This window comes from Hemiscyllium ocellatum, chromosome 20 (assembly GCF_020745735.1).
Source record: "Hemiscyllium ocellatum isolate sHemOce1 chromosome 20, sHemOce1.pat.X.cur, whole genome shotgun sequence".
NCBI lineage: Eukaryota > Metazoa > Chordata > Chondrichthyes > Orectolobiformes > Hemiscylliidae > Hemiscyllium > Hemiscyllium ocellatum.
In genome coordinates, this window is record NC_083420.1 from 61,321,348 (window position 1) to 61,342,600 (window position 21,253).

General features: G+C 42.2%; 1 protein-coding gene across 1 annotated transcript in view; it reads right to left on the minus strand.

The window, feature by feature from the left end:
• LOC132825298 (kinesin-like protein KIF19) overlaps positions 1-21,253 on the minus strand; it is a 303,850-nt gene that overhangs the window by 20,642 nt on the left and 261,955 nt on the right. The window contains exons 16-18 of the mRNA XM_060840402.1: positions 19,092-19,197; positions 13,970-14,497; positions 5,467-5,622 (exon numbers count right to left, since the gene is read on the minus strand). Coding sequence (XP_060696385.1) covers positions 5,467-5,622; positions 13,970-14,497; positions 19,092-19,197 — 790 coding nt within the window. The remainder of the gene's footprint in view (positions 1-5,466; positions 5,623-13,969; positions 14,498-19,091; positions 19,198-21,253) is intronic.

Genomic DNA, 21,253 nt, shown 5'->3' on the forward strand with positions numbered 1-21,253 from the left:
CCTGGAATCTTGCTCATGGCTGAAAAATGTGTTGCTGGAAAAGCGCAGCAAGTCAGGCAGCATCCAAGGAGCAGAAGAATCGATGTTTCGGGCCTTCTTCAGGAAATTCTCCTGCTCCTTAGATGCTGCCTGATCTGCTGCGTTTTTCCAGCAACACATTTTTCAGCTCTGATCTCCAGCATCTGCAGTTCTCACTTTCTCCTAATCTATCTTGCTCATGGTCACAAAAATGCCTATCTGTGCCACTGACTATATAGTTCCCTATAATTACTGTACGTTAAACCACACCAGTCATCTCTCACTCTAATGAGGCTGCAGCCTTATGGTCCATGAGAAATATGGCAACTTTACCTTCAGAGAGCTGAGAACATGTATCTCAAAGTCCCTCTATCCTCCTATTCCTCTATTGTATCTATTTACTGAATTTCTGTTGTCTGACTTCCAAAAGTATTTTAGCTCACACTTCCCTGGATTGAACACTATTTGCCACTTTTCTGCCCACCTGACCAGGCCAAAGAGATTTTCATGGGTTCCACAGATTCCTTCTTCATTAGGAAGACAATCAATTTTTGTAACATTTGCAGACATGTTATATTTAAGACAAAACTATTTAACATAACATGAAGGGTATAGACAGGGTGGATAGACACCAGCTTTTTCCCAGGGTGAAGGATTCAATAACGAAGGGTCATGCTTTCAAAGTAAGAGGTGGAAAGTTTAAGGGGGATACACACAGTAAGTACTTCACACAGAGGGTGGTGGGTATTTGGAACGTGTTGCCATCAGAGGTGGTAGAGGCAGGCACGGTAGATTCATTTAAGATGTTTCTGGACAGATGCATGTGTAGGTGGGGAGCAGAGGGATACAGATGCTTAGGAATTGACCGACAGGTCTAGACAGTACATTTGGATCGACTCAGGCTTGGAGGGCCAAAGGGTCTGTTCCTGGGCTGTAAATTTTCTTTGTTCTTTGTTCTATGACAAAAGAACAAGTGTCCCAGTGGAAACACATTGGAAATGGTCTTCCAGTCATAAAAACATCCTTTGACTTTTCCACCTGTCCCTCATCCAATTCTGGACCCAACTGGCCAACTTGCTCCTAAATACCATGGAAACTTATTTTTCTGGCTGGTCTACGGTATAGCTCTTTATCCACGTGGACTGAGTCATAGAGTCATAGAGATGTACAGCATGGAAACAGATCCTTCGGTCCAACCCATCCATGCCGACCAGATATCCCAACCCAATCTAGTCCCACCTCGGACAGCACCCATACCATATCCCACCAAACCCTTCCTATTCATATACCCATCCAAATGCCTTTTAAATGTTGCAACTGTACCAGCCTCCACCACTTCCTCTGGCAGCTCACTTCATTCACGTAGCACCCTCTGTGTGCAAAAGGTGCCCCAGGGGTCTCTTTTATATAACCCCTCTCACCTTTTATAACCCTTCTCACCCTAAACCCATGCCCTCTAGTTCTGGACTCCCCGACCCAGGGAAAAGACCTTGCCTATTTATCCTATCCATACCCCTCATAATTTTGTAAACCTCTATATAGTCACCCCTCAGCCTCCGTTGCTCCAGGGAAAACAGCCCCAGCCTGTTCAGCCTCTCTCTGTAGCTCAAATCCTCCAACCCTGGCAACATCCTTGTAAATCTTTTCTGAATCCTTTCAAGTTTCACAACATCGTTCTGATAGGAAGGAGACCAGAATTGCATGCAATATTCCAACAGTGGCCTAACTAATGTCCTGTACAGCCGCAACATGACCGCCCAATTCCTGTACTCAATACTCTCACCAATAAAGGAAAGCATACCAAACACCTTCTTCACTATCCTATCTACCTGCGACTCTACTTTCAAGGAGCTATGAACCTGCACTCCAAGGTCTCTTTGTTCAGCAACACTCCCTAGGACCTTACCATTAAGTGCATAAGTCCTGCGAAGGTTTGCTTTCCCAAAATGCAGCACCTCGCATTTATCTGAATGAAACTCCATCTGCCACTTCTCAGCCCATTGACCCATCTCATCAAGATCCTGTTGTAATCTGAGGTAACCCTCTTCACTGTCCACTACACCTCCAATTTTGGTGTCATCTACAACTTATAACTGTACCTCTTATTCTCACATCCAAATCATTTACGTAAATGACAAAAAGTAGAGGACCTAGCACCTAGGACCTACCACCTTGTGGCACTCCATTGGTCACAGGCCTCCAGTCTGAAAAACAACCCTCCACCACCATCCTGTGTCTTCTACCTTTGAGCCAGTTCTGTATCCAAATGTCTAGTTCTGCCTATATTCTGAAAGAAATCTACTTTCGTCAACCCTCTTTGTTACCTTCACTGAACATTCAATCAAATTAGTTAGACATCACCTACGTTTAACAAATCTGTGTTATCATTGAATCATCTTATCCTTTCTAAATAATGATTTATACTGTTCCTCAAATATTTATCCATTAATTTGATTATCATTAAGCAGAGATTGACCTGCCCATACCTATACAGGCTGTCCGTCCTTTTGTAAACAGTGCTGCAACCTTAGCAATCTTAAACAGCTCCATAACCACACCCAGGATTAAGAATCAATGGTCAAGGTTCTCCCCTACTTCTTTAGGAAGACTGCAATATACTTCAGGCACGCCTGATGATTTGACCACTTTCAAGAATGCTGAACACCTTAATATTTCTTCCCTCACTGTTTATCCCTTGAATACCTTGCACATTTCATCTTAACCACAATGCCTCCATTGCCTCTTCTTTTGTGAAGACTGAATGAAGGATTTATTCATAACCAAGCACATGCCTTCCATCCCCACACACAAGTTATCTTATTGATCACTAACCCTCTTGCTGGTTTTTGATATAGTACTTCTGATAGAATTTTCGTTCACCTCAATTTTGCTTGCTAACTTCTATTCATTTACTCTCTTGATTAGATTCCCTACAGTATGGAAATAGGCCATTTGGCCCAACAAGTTCACACCAACCTTCCGATGAGTAACTCACCCAGATCCTTCAGTTTACCCCGACTAATGTACCTAACATCATGTGGAATTTAGCATGGCCAGTTCACCTAACCTGCACATTTTTGGACTGTGGGAGGAAACCGAAGCACCCAGAGGAAACTCCGCAAACACGGGAAGAATGTGCAAACTCTACACAGCCCACCCGAGGCTAGAATCGAACCTGGGTCCCTGGCGCTGTGAGGCAGCAGTGTTAACCACTGAGCCACCGTGCTGCTCGTTTTTCCTTAGTTTCCTTTTGAACTTCACCCATGCAGTTTGTATTCCTCCAGGATGTCTGCACCTCTGTACCCAACATAAACTTACATCACCCTTACTCTATGTTCTTGAACATTCAAAGGGATCTCGAATTCCCTTCCTAACAACACCATATGGATTGCTGTAGTTCAAAGTGGTGGCTCACCACCACCTTCTCCACGGCAATTAGGAAATGGGTAATTAGTGTTGGTCCAATGCTGGACGGCCCGTCCTATGAATAATTTTTTTTTAAAAAAGCCTCTCCATCTCTTCCTGCTCTGTTCTTTTCATTAGCTATGCTAAAATCTAACTGAAATATGATTGATAGCAAACAAAACATTCTCTGACTGATGTCCTTTAGGGAGGAAACTGCCAACTTTATCTAGTTTGGCCTACATTTGACTCCAGAACTACAGCAATGTGATTGACACTTAAATTGCCCTCTGAGCAATTAGAGATGGCCCAATAATTGATGGCCTAGCCAGCAATGCCCTATTCCCATTAATAAATTTTAAAAGTTTTCTGTCGAGTTTCATTTCCAAAGATGATGCGCAGAACTGCAATCTGATCTCTTATAATATTTGCTATGTATTGGAATATAATGGATATAGTCAGCACTTAAAATCAGGGCAATAAACTCCAGGTCAATGATAAAAAGTCATTCTGTGCTTTGGATATTCCACACCTGTTAATCTGTAGTAATATGAATTTCTGACCTCTAACACGCTTGTGCAAGATCAACCCCTTGTTCCCTTCTGCGTTTCTTTGGTGAATGGTACTTGGGGTAGTGTTACCCACTTCTATCTTCTGTAACTGGCTTTCACCTGTGAAGCAGTAAAAATCATACTGTGACTTTACACATTATAAATATATTGAAGTCTGTCTTATCTTTATTTAACCGACTGTGCAGACAGTGTGTTGGCAGCCCCTGTGCTTCCAATCCCTTTGGACTTCCTATAGGAACCACGCTTAATCCTCAGATGGGGAGATGGTAAATTCTGGCTGTTACTTCCATAAACCTTTAGTTGGTCAGACAATCCTTTCAGAAGTTTGGTTCTCCTCAAGATGTAATAATGTGCTACCATATGGAAGATTGAGGAAATGAAGAAGATGAATGGGAAAGCATCAATATCCATCAGAGTTAGGCTTGCAACTGCATGTTAATTCAGACACTGGGGCCCTTCACTAGACAGGCTCTATGGACAAAGATTGGAAAACTAGAAATAAAGGAGCACAGGGAACAAGAATATTCAATAATTGTTAATGATTCTGCCCTGTCCTCTCTCCTGAAGTATTGTCTCACTAAGGGACTGTCCCACAAACATTTATGTTTGGTTTATATTTTCAAAGTTAATTTAATGTGATGTGGACATCATTGAGATGGCTAGCATTTGTTGCCTACCCCTAATTGTTCTTGAACTGAGCAGCTTCCTGGGCATTTCAGACTGGATTTAGGAAGACACACTATTTTCCCTAAAGGACATTAGTGAACTTGATTTTTATGACATGCAATGATAGCTCTGCAGCCACCAACACTGATACAAGTGTATTAAACTCCAGCAACTATTGTGGTTAGATTTGAATCAACACCCCCCTAGCATTAACCAGACCTCGGTTAGACTCCAGTTACATTACTGCTATGTCACCATTTTGCCCCTTTATCCAGTTTAGTCAATGACTGTCATCCTGTGGGTCACATGTTAAAAACATCTCAACTAAGCTAAAATTTGTCTTGAGTCAATATGAACACATTTCCCAGTCTACTGTAAAGCAACAGGTGCAGCAACACCATCCATTTCAACCCCATGAGGCTAAAGTTTACAGATGCTAATTCAGCACATATTCAGGGATTGGATTACATACTCACTGGTTTATCTGTTAGTGCACCCAAGTTTTGTTTAAAATTTAGCTGACATATTTTATCAAAGCATTTTAAACAATATCTGCAAGAAATATCATAGATTATTTAAAAATAAAGCTTGTACAGATTTTCTTTTTTGAATCCATGTACTTTGCATATTTCAGAGAACTTGGTTTGAGTTCTTTGGCTTCATGACCTGTTAAATTGTGTGAAATTTTAACAAGCAGTGGAGTGCTGCATTGTCCACAGAGGTGGGAAAACGAGATGTACCATGAGTTGGATTGATGATCACCTGAATGATAGTTGAGTGGGAATTTGATCTTTGTTGCAGGAGGTACATTGGCATTTGGAAGATTGGCAATTGTTGCTGGTATAACCTTTGGCTGCAGATTGAGGTTGGAATTCTGGAAAAGGCGTGGAGCAACAGAAAACCTATGGTCAGAAATGCTTTTGAGATTGTGAGGCCGTGAGAAGCTTGGTCTGAGCTTGGGAAGCTGCAAAAGAAAATAAAGTTTATTAGAAGTGAATGACATACTGACCGTAATGACATGAATTGAAATAAAAACACAGGAGCTCTGAGTATGAGGGGTGAAATTGGGCATGACAGAAATGTAATCTGAGTGGTATTACTTTAAACATATATCGTAATGTTACGTACTTTGCAACATATATTCAGCTTCTAAATAAATGCACATCTTTGTGACTTTGGGAGGAAACTCATGCAGACACGGGGAGAATCTCCACACAGATAGTCAGCCAAGGCTGGGATTGAACTCGGGTCCCTGGCACTGTGAGATAGCAGTGCTTATCACCATACCACTGTGCTGCCCTAGAGACAAAGTGATGCTAACCATCAAGCCACCATGCTGCCATTAATATTTATAAGGATTCTGCCATTTACTGCATATTTCTCTCCTGTATTGGATCATCCCAAAATACACTATCTCACATTTGACCAGGTTAAATTCCATCTGCCATTTCTCCACCCAAGACTCCTCTGTATCCTCTGGCAATCCTCCTTTCTATCCCCAGCACCCCCAATCTTTGTGTCATCTGCAAATTTACTAATTGGGCCACCTACATTCTCTTCCAAATCACTTAAACAAATATTACAAAAAAACAGAGATCCTAGTACCGATTTATGCGGAACATCATTGGTCACAGATCTCCAGTCAGAAACACATTCTTCTACTACTACTCTCTGTCTTCTATGACTAAGCCAGTTCTGTATCCATCTAAGCAACTCACCACATAGTCCTTGTGACTTCATCCTCTGTATCAGCCTGTTATGAGGGATCTTGTCAAAGGCCTTGCTGAAGTCCATACAGAAAACATTATAGTGCTGCCCTCATCGATCATTTTTGTCAGTACCTCAAAAACTCAATCAATTCCTCAAAAAACTTAATCTTCCCCACACAAAGCCATGCTGCCTATTGCTAATAAGTGCAAATGCAAGTAAATCCTGTTCCTAAGAATCTTCTCCAATAATTTCTCTACCATAGATATAAGACTCGCTGGCCTGTACTTTCTCACATTATCCCTGTTGTCCTTCTTAAACAAAGCAACAACATTGGCTATTCACCTCTCCTGTGCCTGAACAGAATTCAAAGATTTCAAAAAGGTCCCAGCAATTTCCTCACTTGCTTCCCTCAGCATTCTGGGATATATCCCATCAGACCTTGGGAACCTGTCTACCTTACTGCTTTTCAAAACACTCAATACCATTTTATATTGACATGGCCTAGAATATCTACATACTCCTCCCAAGACTCACCCTCCACCATATCAGCACAGTGGCTCAGTGGTTAGCACTGTTGCCTCACAGTGTTAGGGACCCGGGGTTTGATTCCATCTTTGGGTGACTGTGTGGGGTTTGCACATTCTCCATGCATCTGCATGGGCTTCCTCCAGGTGCTCTTGTTTCCTCCCACAGTCCAAAGATGCGCAAGTTAGGTGGATTGGCAATGCTGGAGTGTCTGGGGATGTGTAGGCTAGGTGGATTAGCAATGGGATATGCAGGGTTACAGGGATGGGACGGGTCTGTGTGAGTTTGATGGTTAAATGGCCTGCTTCCACACTGTGGGGATCCTATTCTAAGACCTCCTCCTTTTTGAATACCAATGCAAAATTAAGGACCTCACCCACTTCCTCCAGCTCCTGGCATAAATTCTCTCCTTTGTTCTTGAGTGAACCCATCCTTTCCCTAGCGTCCCTCTTCTTCATTATGTATGTATAAAACACCTTGGTGTTTTCCTTAATCCAAAGACATTTCCATGCCCATGTAAGCCCACCTAATTCCTTGCTCAAGTTCTTTCCTGCTTTCTTTGCATTCTTTGTGGATTTTCTCTGTCTTCAGATTCCTAAACCTTATGTACGCCTCCTTTTACTTTTTGACTAAGCTCTTAATTTCTCTTATCTTCCAAGGTTTTCAGGTTTTGGCATCCATATTTTCATAGGAACATACTGATCCTGATCTCTAATCAGGTGGCCTTTAACTTATTCCCAAATTCTAGATGTGGATTTATCCTGAAACATCTGGCCCCAATCTACATTCCCCAGTTTCTGCCTAACACTGTGGAAATTAGCCTTCCCCCAGATTATTACTTTCACCAAAGACTACTTTTGTCTTTAACAATAAGTAACTTTAACCCTACAGACCTATGATGATTGTTTCCAAAATGCTGCCTCAGTGAAACTTCTATCACCTGACCAAGCTCTTTCCCCAGTACTAGGTCTAGTACTCGGGCTATTTCTAAAAAGCTCCCTACACACATACAACAAATTCTACCGCCAACCAAAAGCCTGGCAGAGAGCTCCAGTCAATTCAGGGGAAGTTAAAATCCCCTACCACAGCAACCCTGTTGTTCTTACTTTTTTCCCATAATCTGTTCACATATCTGTTCCTCTATCTCCCATTGGCTGTTGGGAGGCCTGTAGTACAATCCCATCCTATTCCTGAGCTGTACCCATATGGCCTTGCTGGATTAACCCTTCAAGGTGCCCTCCCTCAGTATAGCTGCAATATCCTCCTGAATTAGTCACACAACTCTCCCACCTCTTTTACATGTCTCTTTAACTCACTTGAAACATCTAAATCCCAGAACATTAAGCAGCCAGGCTTGACCCTCTAACAAGTCTCTGTAATAGCCAATGATTAAATGTATTAATCCAAACTTAAAGTTCATTTGCCTCATCTGTCATACTCCTCACATGAAAACAAATACATTTAAGGAAACCTCTGCTCTTCTGTGCTTCCTCTTACTCTTATTGGCCTTAGTCTCTGAATTCTCTTCAGTAATTTTACTAACTGACCTATTGCTCTAGTTTAAACCCTCCCGAGTGGCACGAGCAAACCTCCCTGCCAGGATACAGGTGCCCCTCCAGTTTAGGTGCAATCTGTCCTTCTTGTACATGTCCCCCACCTGTTCCAGATGACATCCCACGATCCACACACCTGAAACCCTTCCTCCTTTAGCAGCTCTTTAGCCATGTACTATCTTCCTTAGTTTCATTGGAATGTGGCACAGGGAATAATATATAGAACACAGAACTGTACAGCACAGGAACAGGCCCTTCTGCCCACAATGTTGTGCAAAAATGACACAAAATGAAATTAATCCCTTCTGTCTGCCTTTGGTCCATGTCCCTCCGTTCCTTGCATATTCATGTGCCTATCTATAAGTTCCTTAAATGCCCTTGTTGTATCTGCCTCAGCCTCCACTCTGGCAGTGCATTCCAGACTCCTACCACACTCTGTGTAAAAAAATTGCCCCATATGTCTCCTTTGAACTTTCTCCTCTCACCTTAAATGCATGCCTTCTAGTACTCTGAGATTACAACCTTTGAGGTCCTGCTTTCCAACTTCCTACCTAATTCCATGATCTCTTATTGCAGCACCTTTCTTGCTGCTTATGTTATTGGTACCAATATGGGACACAACCTTTGGTAGCTCACTCTTCCCTTTCAGAATATCCTGTGCTCAACCAGAGACATCCTTGACCCTGGCATCAGGAAGACAACACACCATCCTGGAGTATCAATCACAGCCTCAGAAACACCTATCTATGCCTCTGACTATTGAGACCTACATCATTACTGCTCGCCAACACTTTGACCCTCCCTGCTGTACAACAGTGCCAGCTGTGGTGCCACTGACCTGGCTGCTCCTGCTGTTTTTCCCCTAGAGGCCACTCCCTCAAAAGTATCCAAATGGTATACCTGTTTGTGAGGGGAATGGTCACAGGGTACTCCAAAACTGCCTGCCCACGCTATTGTCCTGGTGGTCACCCAACTCTCCTCAGACTGTGTTGTCCTTACTGGTGGTGCTACCAGCTAGCTATACCTGCTATCCACAATGTCCCCAGTCTCATACTAAGTCCACCTGCAGCTCTAGACGCTTCATGTGGAAAATCAGGAGCTGCAGCTCAACATGTAGTCACAGGAACACAGGAATACACATGGCAACACCACCACCTTCAAATTCGCCCATCACTCACCATCCTAACTTGGAAATATCTCACTGTTCCTTTAGCATTGCTGGATTAAAATCCTGAAACTACATTTCTAAAGGGATTGAGAGTCTATCCACAGCAAATGGACTGCAGCTGTGTATTGAGCTGTTCAAGCTCAATACCACTTTCTCAAGAGTAACTAGGGATGGGCAATAAAAGCTGGCCCAGTCAGCAATGCCCACATTCCCAAGAATGAATGAAATAAAAGTTTGTGATGTGCAGACTTCAGACAATGAAAAAACCTAAGTTCAAGGGAATTCACATCCCTTGAGAAAATGGTTTCTTAGCTCAGTTCTGATTATAATTTGAGCTGGTCCTCTTCAGTTTGGGTTACACCTTAGTTCGTAATGAAACAATTATGAGTTTCAAGCCTTACATAGACAGAGTCCTAAATGAATAGTTGTAAATTAACTTTCAGATGAGCTTTGAATTAAGGGGCTTTTTTTAAATTGATTTGATGTTAAATATCACACAATAGTTTGAAAAGGAGTAGGAAATTATGAACACAATATTCAAATTGACCTTGCACAAGATTAAAGCTGGGAAAATATAATGTAACTTGTTATGACATGGAGGCAGACAAACAAACCAAAAAACTTTGTTTTCAGTCCCATTCACACAAAGGCAGACAAACAAACACAGTTAGGGGATAAAATAAAAGAAAAATAACAAAACTGGCCAGATTAATTAATTGGTTTTCACAATTTGTTGTTCCACAGATGACAGTTTATTGTTGATTTTCTGAAAACGTTGATCAGGATCACCTATTCGGCTCATCCAGTAAAGGAATTAATACTGTTAATTTAGTTTTCCATTCTCTGAGCTTCCAAAAGCTGCTAATGGGAATGTTGGTCAGGAACCTTTCAAATCTTCATGCTGTAGAATCAACAACCACATTTCTTTCCACAGAAAACACAGTCCAAAGCCCAATCCAAACTCTGACCACTCCCTGACAGACCAACCTTCTTCTCCACAAGGTCCCAGTTACCATTCAGCATCTGTCATCTGCTTGAGTGTAAGGTCCTCCCCAGATTTTGCAGAACCAATTCCTAGGCACACACATCATTAATAAACAGATTCAGCTGTCTGTTTAAACATAATGCTCTTCCCCATTAATGAAGCATCTGCAGAACTTTTTGATCAGGAACCAATCTGCAATTAATTTCCAGGCATGGCTTCATGAATAAACAAAAGTTTGTTTGGTTTGTTTACCCTTTAACACGAGCTATCACCCTCAGTCCAAAAGTCATGCTTAACCTACAGTTGTGAATTAACAGCTCCAAACTAAAATTGATCAAAGAGTATAAGAAAACTAATGGAAAAATCAGCAAGGGCTCTAACAAGGAGCAGGAGAATCGACGTTTCGGGTATAAGCCCTTCTTCAGGAATGAGGGCTTATGCCCAAAACGTCGATTCGCTTGCTCCTCGGATGCTGCCTGGCCTGCTACGCTTTTCCAGCACCACACTTTTCAACTCTGGTCTCCAGCATCTGCAGTCCTCACTTTCTCCTAAGGGCTCTAACAAACCAACCCAAGCCATACCATGTCCTGACATAGTGCGCATATAAACCATCAATTTAAGTTGTAATCATGTACAGGACAGACAATAAATCACAGAAGTGTCTGTAGAAGGGAGGAAAGTTTATTTCCTCTCCTGTAAGTTGAGTCAGCCAGTTTTTGAAAAGATGCACATAATTCTCAACATTTCAGTAAAGAGTGGGAACAATAATTTTCTGTAAAAAAGGTATTTCCCAACATATAACAAACTCTACATTCTTTAATTTGCCTGTTCCCACCCATCCCCATCCCATCCAGCTTGGTGACACAGTAGTTAACATGCTGCTTCACAGCACCAGTGAATTCCACCCTTGGATGACTGTCTGTGTAGAGTTTACACATTCTCCATGTGTATGTGTGTGGGTTTTCTCCGATGCTCTGGTTTCCTCCCACGGTACAAAGATGTGCAGGTTAGGTGGATTGGCCATGCTAAATTGCCCACAGTGTCTTGGCACAGGAGGGTTAGCTGGGGGAAATAAGTAAGAGTATCTTCTTCACAGGGTCAGTGTGGACTTGACAAACCAAATGGCCTACTTCTACACTATAGGAATTCTATAACATCCTAATTGGCTTCTCCAACCAAATAGAATAAGCAAAGTGTGTGCACTGAGTATTATCACTATTCTCAGTTCATCTTTTACTGTCCCAGAATTAGCAGACTTCGTCACAGAGATATGCAGCACAGAACCAGACCCTTTGTCCAACACATCGATGCTGACCAGCTATCCTAAATTAATCTAGTCCCATTTGCCAGCACTTGGTCCATATCCCTCTAAACCCTTTCTATTCATATACCCATCCCAATGCCTTTTAAACCAACCTCCATTACTTCCTCTGGCAGCTCATTCCATACATGCACCAAATTCTGCATGAAAAAATTGTTCCTTTGGTCCCTTTTAAATCTTTCCCCTCTCACCGTAAACCTCAGCATCTGATTCTCCAGGGAAAACAGCCCCAGCCTATTCCGCTTCTCCCTACAGCTCAAACCCTCAATCCTGGCAACATCTTTTGTAAATCTTGTTTGAACCCTTTCAAGTTTCACAATATCCTTCCTATAGAACTTCTGTTTGAACAGAATTTTATCCCTTCTTTAAAGTCTTCATTTCACTAATGAAAATATTTCCAATGTAGTCTGTCCTGAACATTAAGAGTCAAAATATTAGTCATCATTTCAATTGTAAATACAAATGGTGCTGGAGAAATTCAGCAGGTCTGGCAGCAACTGTAGAGACAGAAACAGAGTTACTGTTTTAGGTCCAATATGATGCTTCTCCAGAACATATTTTAATTATCAACCTCTGAACTTTCTCCAGAACCTAATTATCTTCTACCAAGCAGGACATGATACTCCATAGCAATAGATACCAAAGCCAAGCAGACTAAGTATAACATTTGTAGCTTTATATCCATTCTTGTAACATTACCTGAAACTACTTACTTTTTCAATAGTCTCATGATACCAAATGAATGTTTTATGACACGGGATTTCTATTGTAACTTCAATGCATTGCATACACAGGAGTTTCCTCGACACCGATGTCTGATGTTACATTTGAATGATTGAAAGTTAATTCTTCCAGAATATCTGATCAGCTTATTTCATTGCTCCAAATTCCAAACATGCATGTATATTTTTATATGCATCTGCAAATTTATGAACGGTTCCATCAATGCTTCATTCATTTTATGAATGATGATGATAAACTTCCACAGAGGCATCAGAGTCCATTTAGACTCACAACACGACTCCTTTCAAACCATTTATAATGCTCCATAGTCTCCAACATTCAAAAATAGGACCTAGTATAATATATTATAATATTATATGTTAAAACATATATCCAGCAATTTCACAAGGGAATCTTCCACCACAGTCAGCAATGCAACACCTTTTTTAAGTCTTTTTGCCTGTTGAAGAGCCTGACATCTACTGCAATGCCCTCATCCACAATTCATAGAGTCATAGAGATGTACAGCACAGAAACAAACTCTTCAGTCTAACTCGTCCATGATGACCACATATTCCAACCCAATCCAGTCCCAAATACCAGCACGTGGCCCATATCCCTCCAAACCCTTCCTATTCATATACCCATCCAGATGCCTTTTAACCTGATCAATTCCTCACTGAAATCAAATGAGTTCACTAAGAGTCTGAAGTGATCGTGGGGTTTTCTAACAAATGCTACTTTGTCCAGATGACCACATATCCTGTTCCTTCCAGCAGTCGTTTTATTTGTTCTCCACTTATGGTCCCTTGTTGCCTGAAAGTTAGCCATCATTGCTTATGCCATTATGTCACTAAGAGATGAGGCAAGACAAGAACGCAAGCCCCAGGAGCTACCTCAGCCAGTGCAGACCAGTTCTTTAAATGTCGTTCTGCATTACACCTGAGCCAACCAACCCCTCTTTATGTGTCCAACAACAAGTCCAACAGATCTTTAATTGTCAATGTATAACTTATTCCCTTTAATTATTGGGACTAACAGTCTTCCTTCAAATCATTCATCTCATATTTGCTTGAGGCACATTAGTTTCTATGCTTCACCTTTATAAGAAGATCACCTGGCTAAAAGTGTGACTTGTTACATAAAATGTTTCAATATTCTTTAATAAAATGCTGGATAAAAATTAATAATGCCCCATTGTCATTTCTCTGGGGGATTTAGATTCATAAGTCTTTCTTTAAGTTTAATTTACTGTACGATAGACATCAAGTTCCTGAAAAATGATGACAAAGCTTTAAACAAATATTTCTGTCAGTTAAGTCTTACCCCCTGGGAATTCACTTCGAAGGATTGGGATTGATTCTTCCTTGCATTTCTCTCGGTGGAATCTTCCATTTGTTTGGTCTTTCTCAGTCCTTTTATTTTGGTGCAAGACTCAGATGGGGACGGGGTTGGGGGACTACTGTACTCTTGCTTGTTCCTGAAGGTGTTCACTCCCATCTCGACCATGAGATGATCAAAGTTGACTACCGACCTCAACTCAGTGTTTAGTATGCTAGTCTTTGCATCTACTGGAACTGGGTTCTCCTCGGTCTCCTCTGCTGAGTAAGTGGACAGCATGGTCCTTTCCTTTTCTCTTGTGGGTACCAGCGTCAAGTCAGCCACATTTGCTTGTGATCGCCGCTTAGCTGCAATGACAGCGATGCTCTTTGTCCCCGTGACAATCTCTTGGAGCTTCCCTGGGCTTTGCTGTGTGTCCACAATATGGAATTCTGATTTACTGCTACCTGCTTCAGATGGTGTGCTGGACTGCCTACTGTGGGTTTGTTCTTTCAAGCTGATCAGACTCTGTTTCTGTCAAGGCCAAACAGACAAAAATATCAAAGATAACATTCACTTAGTAGCGACATTGTTACTCACTCCATTGGTTCCGCCACTTTTGGAATACTGTGATCAATTCTGATATTTCTGCTATAGGATGTTATGAAACTTGAAAGGATGCAGAAAAAATTTACAAGGATGTTGCCAGGGTAGGAGAGGGGTGACCTTAAAGAGGTTTATGAAACAGATAGCCTGAATATGTATTGCTGGAAAAGCACAGCAGGTCAGGCAGCATCTGAGGAGCAGGAAAATCGATGTTTCGGGCCAGAGCCCTTCATCCGGCCCGAAACACCGATTTTCCTGCTCTCGGATGCTGCCTGACCTGCTGTTCTTTTACCAGCAACATACTCTCAACTCTGATCTCCAGCATCTGCCCTCACTGACTCCTATACAGGGTGAATAGCCAAGGTCTTTTGAGAGTAGGGTAGTCCAAAACAAGAAGGCACAGGATTAAGGTGAGATGGCAAAGATTTAAAAGAGACCTTACAAGCAACTTTTTCATGCAGAGGACAGTGCATGCATGGAATGAGGAAGTAGTGAAGGCTGGTATAATTACAACACTCAAAGGCATCTGGATGGGTGCATGAACAGAAAGAGTTTAGAGGGATATGGACCAAATGCTGGCAAACGAGACTACATTTATCTCAGATATCTGGTCGACATAGACAATTTGAACTGAAGGGTTTGTTTCCATGCTGTACAACTGTAAGACTGGAAGAAATGTTGCTCAATAAGTTGTGGAAGAAGCTCTTAACTCCAGACACTCTGCTGTTTATAGGCAAGGGGAACCTGATTTATATTCGTACTTAAAGACTCCCTGCCATCAATTTCCAGAGCATCTTGTGTTAGTGAAAGGTCCAGTTTAAAAATGGAACCGTTGACTGCAAACAAAACCATAACTTATTGAATTGGATTGAGCAGGAGATTTATCTAAAGCTCATATAATAGAATCTGAGCAACGGGATCTGGACAGAAAGATTTATTTCCCAGGCAAAATATGTTGCTGAACTGATAAAATAATGATGCTCTGGGAAACCACACAAAATAAATGTACAAATAATCACTAGATTAATATTTGAATAAACAGACAAATCAGTGAAGAAACTGCAAGTTCGATTTTGCTGGTAAAGCTGGCAAAAGGTTTCTCTTGCCCACTGCTACTTTATGACTGTTGGGGAAAGAATGATCATGTTTTTATAATAGCTGATTCCTGCAATGCAGGCATTAGTTGGGTGAAAATTAAACAGTCAAAAATTTGATCCCCCAGGTTACCTAGAATCTGAACCAGAAATAATAATGATCAGAAAACTTGGGTTATGATACAAAAGAATAGTCTAGATTGTCTCTTTGTGTAGTATCAAGACCCTCTCAAGATGGAATAGGGTGTCGAGTTGCTCCTCACCCTGGTCAATGTTTCTGACTTTAAGGTTATTTGGTTGTACTCTCTGGCTGCAGTGAAGTCCACAGAGAGTTGCAGCAAGATTACAGAGACCTCTCTGTGTGAAGTAGGCAGAAGTGGGTACTGCAGATGCTGGAGATCAGAGTCAAGATTAAAGTGGTGCTAGAAAAGCACAGCAGGTCAGGCAGCATCTGAGGACCAGGAAAAATCAACGTTTTGGGCAAAAGCAGATAAAGGGGTTTTGCTCGAAACGTCGATTTTTTCCTACTCTTTGGATGCTGCCTGATCGGCTGTGTTTTTCCAGCACCACTCTAATCTTGATTCTGTTTGAAATGTTGAGTGTACTTCAGAGCTACTGAGGAACTTTTTTTAAAAAATCAAATTTAAAGTTAAAGAGTATAATTGCACAATGACAGCTGTCAGTCAGAATTTTGAAAAGAACAGAAAAGAATGATCAAAAGATTAATAAGGGAAAAATTAGAGCCTGAGAGAAAGCAAGCATAAATATAAAACAGATAGTAATAAGAAAAATGTTAACAGTGCATTGATCCTGTAAAAACTGTCGAATTATCACTTCTTTATTGTTAATAGTTTTTTTTGGAACTGTGAGTTGAAGTAAAGAGAAGGGAACAAAGACAGATGTTTTCTGTTGGGAACTGCTCTGAAAAACTTAATTACTGATCTAAGGACACTGCAGATGAACTGACACTGAGCTGTTGCTATGCTCAGGGCTGGCAGCTGTAGGTGGATCAAAGGAAGACCGGTGCTAACCAGCCAACCACAAAGAATGTTGATTAAAAAGAGAAAAAGAAGAAATGATTCTGACTGGGTTTTGGCAAGAGACAGTGTGATTTTTGAAAACAAAGCTGTGCTGCTTTGTTTTCTGCTCTCTCTATTTTCTCTCCCTTTATTGAATTGTTGAATGCTCTATAAAAAGGATCCAGTCTGATTAGATTCCCTTCAGAATAGAAACAGGTCCTTCAACCCAACAAGTCTACATCAACCCTCCGAAGAATAACCCACCTAGACCCATTCCCTAGCCTATATTTACCCCTGACTAACGCACCTACCACTCTGGGCAATTTAGCATGACCAATTCACCTAACCGGCACATCTTTGGATTGTGGGAGGAGTAGTTGCTGAAACACTTTGTGTTAACCAGTGACTTGAGATTTCAAGCTGGATATGTAGTACCTGTGAATAACCCATTGTCTAAGGATTTCACGACTGCTTGGTATCTATCATTTGAAACGTAAAATGTTAGAAGCTAGATTAGAGCAGGGCACTTGGATAAGTTTAAGGTAATGAGGTAGACTCAACATGGTTAAAAACAGGAATGGCCAGAGAAACTCAGCAGGTTTGGCAGTATCTGTGGAGAGAGAAAAACAGAGTTAATGTTTTGAGTCATAGAAAATTAACAATACAGCGCAGAACAGGCCCTTCGGCCCTCGATATTGCGCTGACCTGTGAACTAGCCCAGTGACACTCCTTCACAACTGGGAAGCAACATGGTTTTGTGAAAGGGACATCATAGAGTCATTGAGATGTACAGCACGCAAATAGACCCTTCAGTCCAACTCGTCCATGCTAATCAGCTAACCTAGATAAATCTAGTCCCATTTTCCACCTTTTGGTCCATATCCCTCTCTAAACCCTTCCATTTCATGTGCTCATCCATACGCTGTTTAAATGTTGCAATTGTACCAGCCTCCACCACTTACTCTGGCAAATCATTCCATACACTGCATGAAAACCCTTAAGCCCTTTTGAATCCTTCCCTTCTCACCATCAACCTATGCTCTCTAGTTTTAGACTCCCCCACCTTGGGGAAAAGACCATGTCTATGTACACTATCCTTGCCCCTCATGATTTTATAAACCTCTATAATGTCACCCCTTAGTCTCCAACTCTCCAGCGAAAACAGCCCCAGTATTTTCAGCCTCTCCCTATAGCTCAAACCTGTCAATCCTGGCAACATCCTTGTAAACCTTCTCTGAACTTTGTCAAGTTTCACAACATCCTTCCTTTGGCAGAGAGACCAGAACTGCACACAGAATTCCACAAGTGAGGCTCACCTGTACAGCTGCAACATGACCTCCCAACTCCTATACTCAATGCACTGACCAATAAAGGCAAGCCTTCCAAATGCCTACTTCACTATCCTATTTATCTGCAATTCCACTTTCAAGGAATTATGAGCCTGCACTCCAAGGTCTCTTTGTTCAGCAACACTCCCAAGGACCTTAACAGTCAGTGTATAAGTCCTGCCTGATTTGCCTTTCCAAAATGCAGCACCTCACATTTATCTAAATTACACTTCATCTGCAACGCCGCCGCTCATTGGCTCATCTGATTAAGATCCCATTGTACTCTGAGATCACCTTCATCGCTGTCCACTATACCTCCAATTCTGGAGTCATCTGCAAACTTACTAACCATATCTCCTATGTCCACATCCATATCATTTATATAAGTGACAAAAAGCCATGGACCTAGAACCAATTCTTGTGACATACCGCTGGTCACAGGCCTCCAGTTTGAAAAGCAACCCTCCACCACCATCCTTTGTTTCCTACCTTCGAGCCAATTCTGTATCCAAATGGGTAGTTCTCCCTGTATTCCTTGTGATCTAGAACACAGAACATTACAGTCCCTTCAGCCCTCCATGTTGCGCTGACCTGTGAAACCAATCTGAAGGCTAAAGGAACACTATTCCATTCTCGTGCATATGTTTATCCAATAACCACTTAAATTGCCTTAAAGTTGGCAAGTCTACTACTGTTGCAGGCAGGGTGTTCCATGCCCCTACTACTCTCTGAGTAAAGAAACTACTTCTGACATCTGTCCTGTATCTATCACCCCTCAATTTCCCTTATGTCCCCTCGTGCTAACCATCGCCATCTGAGGAAAAGGCTTTCACTGTCCAACCGATCTAACCCTCTGATTATTTGATATAGCCTTGCTAACCAGTCGTGGAACCTGGTCGAATGCCTTCTTTCTTTCTTTACTCTTGTTCAGTACGTTGATTGAAATTGCCCCAGTTAATACAGTGTCTTCTCCCTACAGATGCTGCTCAGTCTTTTTAGCAGTTACTGTCTTTACTTGAGGTTTGGATTATTGACCTTATTTGTCTTTCTGATCAGAAGGTGATGATGGTTTCCCACTAACCTGCAACAACAGAGGTCCAGCCAGACGGATGGGAGGTGGAGTTAGAGTTGGCAATGGTTTCATGTACCTTGACTGAGCAGTGACTTTAAACACCTTATTGTTATCACTGTGAATAAACATAGGTGAAAATTTCTAGTTTTTAACCATCAAACATGAAACATATGCACCTTTATTGTATAAATTTACATTCAATTTTGCTTCTTTCATGCAGTTGTTTCACTGCACCCTGGCTTCACTCATACTCTAATTCACAAACTAACAAAAAAACAAAAGAACTGTAATTCAGAAACAAAAACATAAGTTGCTGGAAAAGCTCAGCAGGTCTGGCAGCATCTGTGAAGAGAAATTAAAGTTAACATTTCAGGTGTGGTGACCCTTCCTCAGAACTGATGGTAGCTCAGAAAATGTTGGTTTATATGGAGAAGATAGGGTGGGGGGAAGGGGGCAAGGAGTCAATGATATGTAGGGCTGGAGCCCAAAGAGAGAGAACAGTTGGACAAAGGGGTTGATAACGATCTGGCTGGGAGGGTGAATAGCTGTTAATGGAGACTGTTCGTGGCTAACAATAGGCAGCACTTAATGGCAGACTATGTGATAACAAGGCCCTGGTGTGTGTGGTAGGGGGCTAGGACATGGGGTAGTTCAGGCCCTAAAATTATTGAACGATATTGAGTCCAGAGGGCTGCAAAGAGAAGCAGAAAATGAGGTGTTATTCTTCCAGCCTGTGCTGAGATTCGCTGGAGCACTGCAGCAAGCCTGAGGCAGAAATGTCGGTCAGGGAACAGGATGGTGTGTTAAAGTGGGAGACATATGGACGTTCCGGGTCTCTCACACAGGCAGAATGCAGGCCACTTCTGCAAAGTGGTCACCCAGTCTTCACTTCATTTCCCCAACATACAGGAGACCACACTGTGAGGAGTGAATGCAGAAGACTAGATTCCTGATGAAGGGCTTTTGCCTGTTCCTCAGATGCTGCCTGACCTGACGTGTATTTTGAGCACCACACTCTCGGCTCTAATCTCCAGCATCTGCAGTCCTCACTGTCGCCTAGTAGACTAGATTGTGTCAAGTGCAAGTAAAGTGCTGCTTCACCTGGAAGGTCATTTTGGGCCCTTGGATACTGAGGACGGATGAGGTAAATGGGCAGGTGTTGCACCTTCGGCGGTTGCAGGGGAAGGTGCTGTGGGGCTGTGGGGGTAAGTTGGGAGTGAAGGAAGAGTGGACCAGGGTGTCCCAGAGGAAACAGTCCCTGGGGAAAGCGGACAAAGGAGGGGAGGGGAATATGAGTCTGGTGGAAATGGTGCCTGATGATCTTCTAGATGTGGATGCTGGTGAGATGGTAGGTGAATCCTATTGCTGTTGCAGGAGGGGAGAGAGGGATTGAGGGCAGAATTATGGGAGATGAGTCAGACCTAGTTGAGGTCTGACTCATCTGCAGACCTCACTTTTTACTCGAAGATTTTAACCTACTGCGAATCCTCTTGCAAGGATGCCTTCCTTGAAGAAGCTCTCTTCCTCCCTCTACAAGGATCTCAGTGAGTCTCTCTCTCACTGCATCCCCCAGGTCATCTCCTCTGCATAGAAGCTTTCAGCCACATTCTCAAACAGACCCGTTACCACAGCCACATCTCCTTCCTCAGCACCTGCCTACAGAACCGACTGATCCCGCACGGACTCCGGACTACATTCCAACCAACAAAATTTGGACCCAACCAGTACAACCTGTACCTGCAACAAATCCGAAGCCTCCAGCAACAGACCTCCCTCCAGATCCTCCGCTCCACCCTTGCAGCCATGCGTCGCTACCTACACTCCCTGCACATCTGCAGACCTAGTTGAGGGCCCTGTTGACAATGGTGACAGGGAATCCTTGGTTGAGGAAGGGGATAGACATTATGGAGGCTCCCTTTTCAAAGTTGGCCTCTTTGGAACATTTGCTATTGAGACAGAGGAACTGGGAAAATGGAATGGAGTCTTTACAGGAAACAGGATGCTAGGATGTATACCCCTGGTAGTTGTGGGAGTGAATATTTATGTGTTTATAGTGATTATTAGTGACTAGTCTATCCCCAGAAATGGAAACAGAGATGTTGAGGAAGGGAAGGGAGGAGTCAGAGATAGACCAGTGAAAGTGAGGGCAGGGCAGAAATTGTCAACAAAAT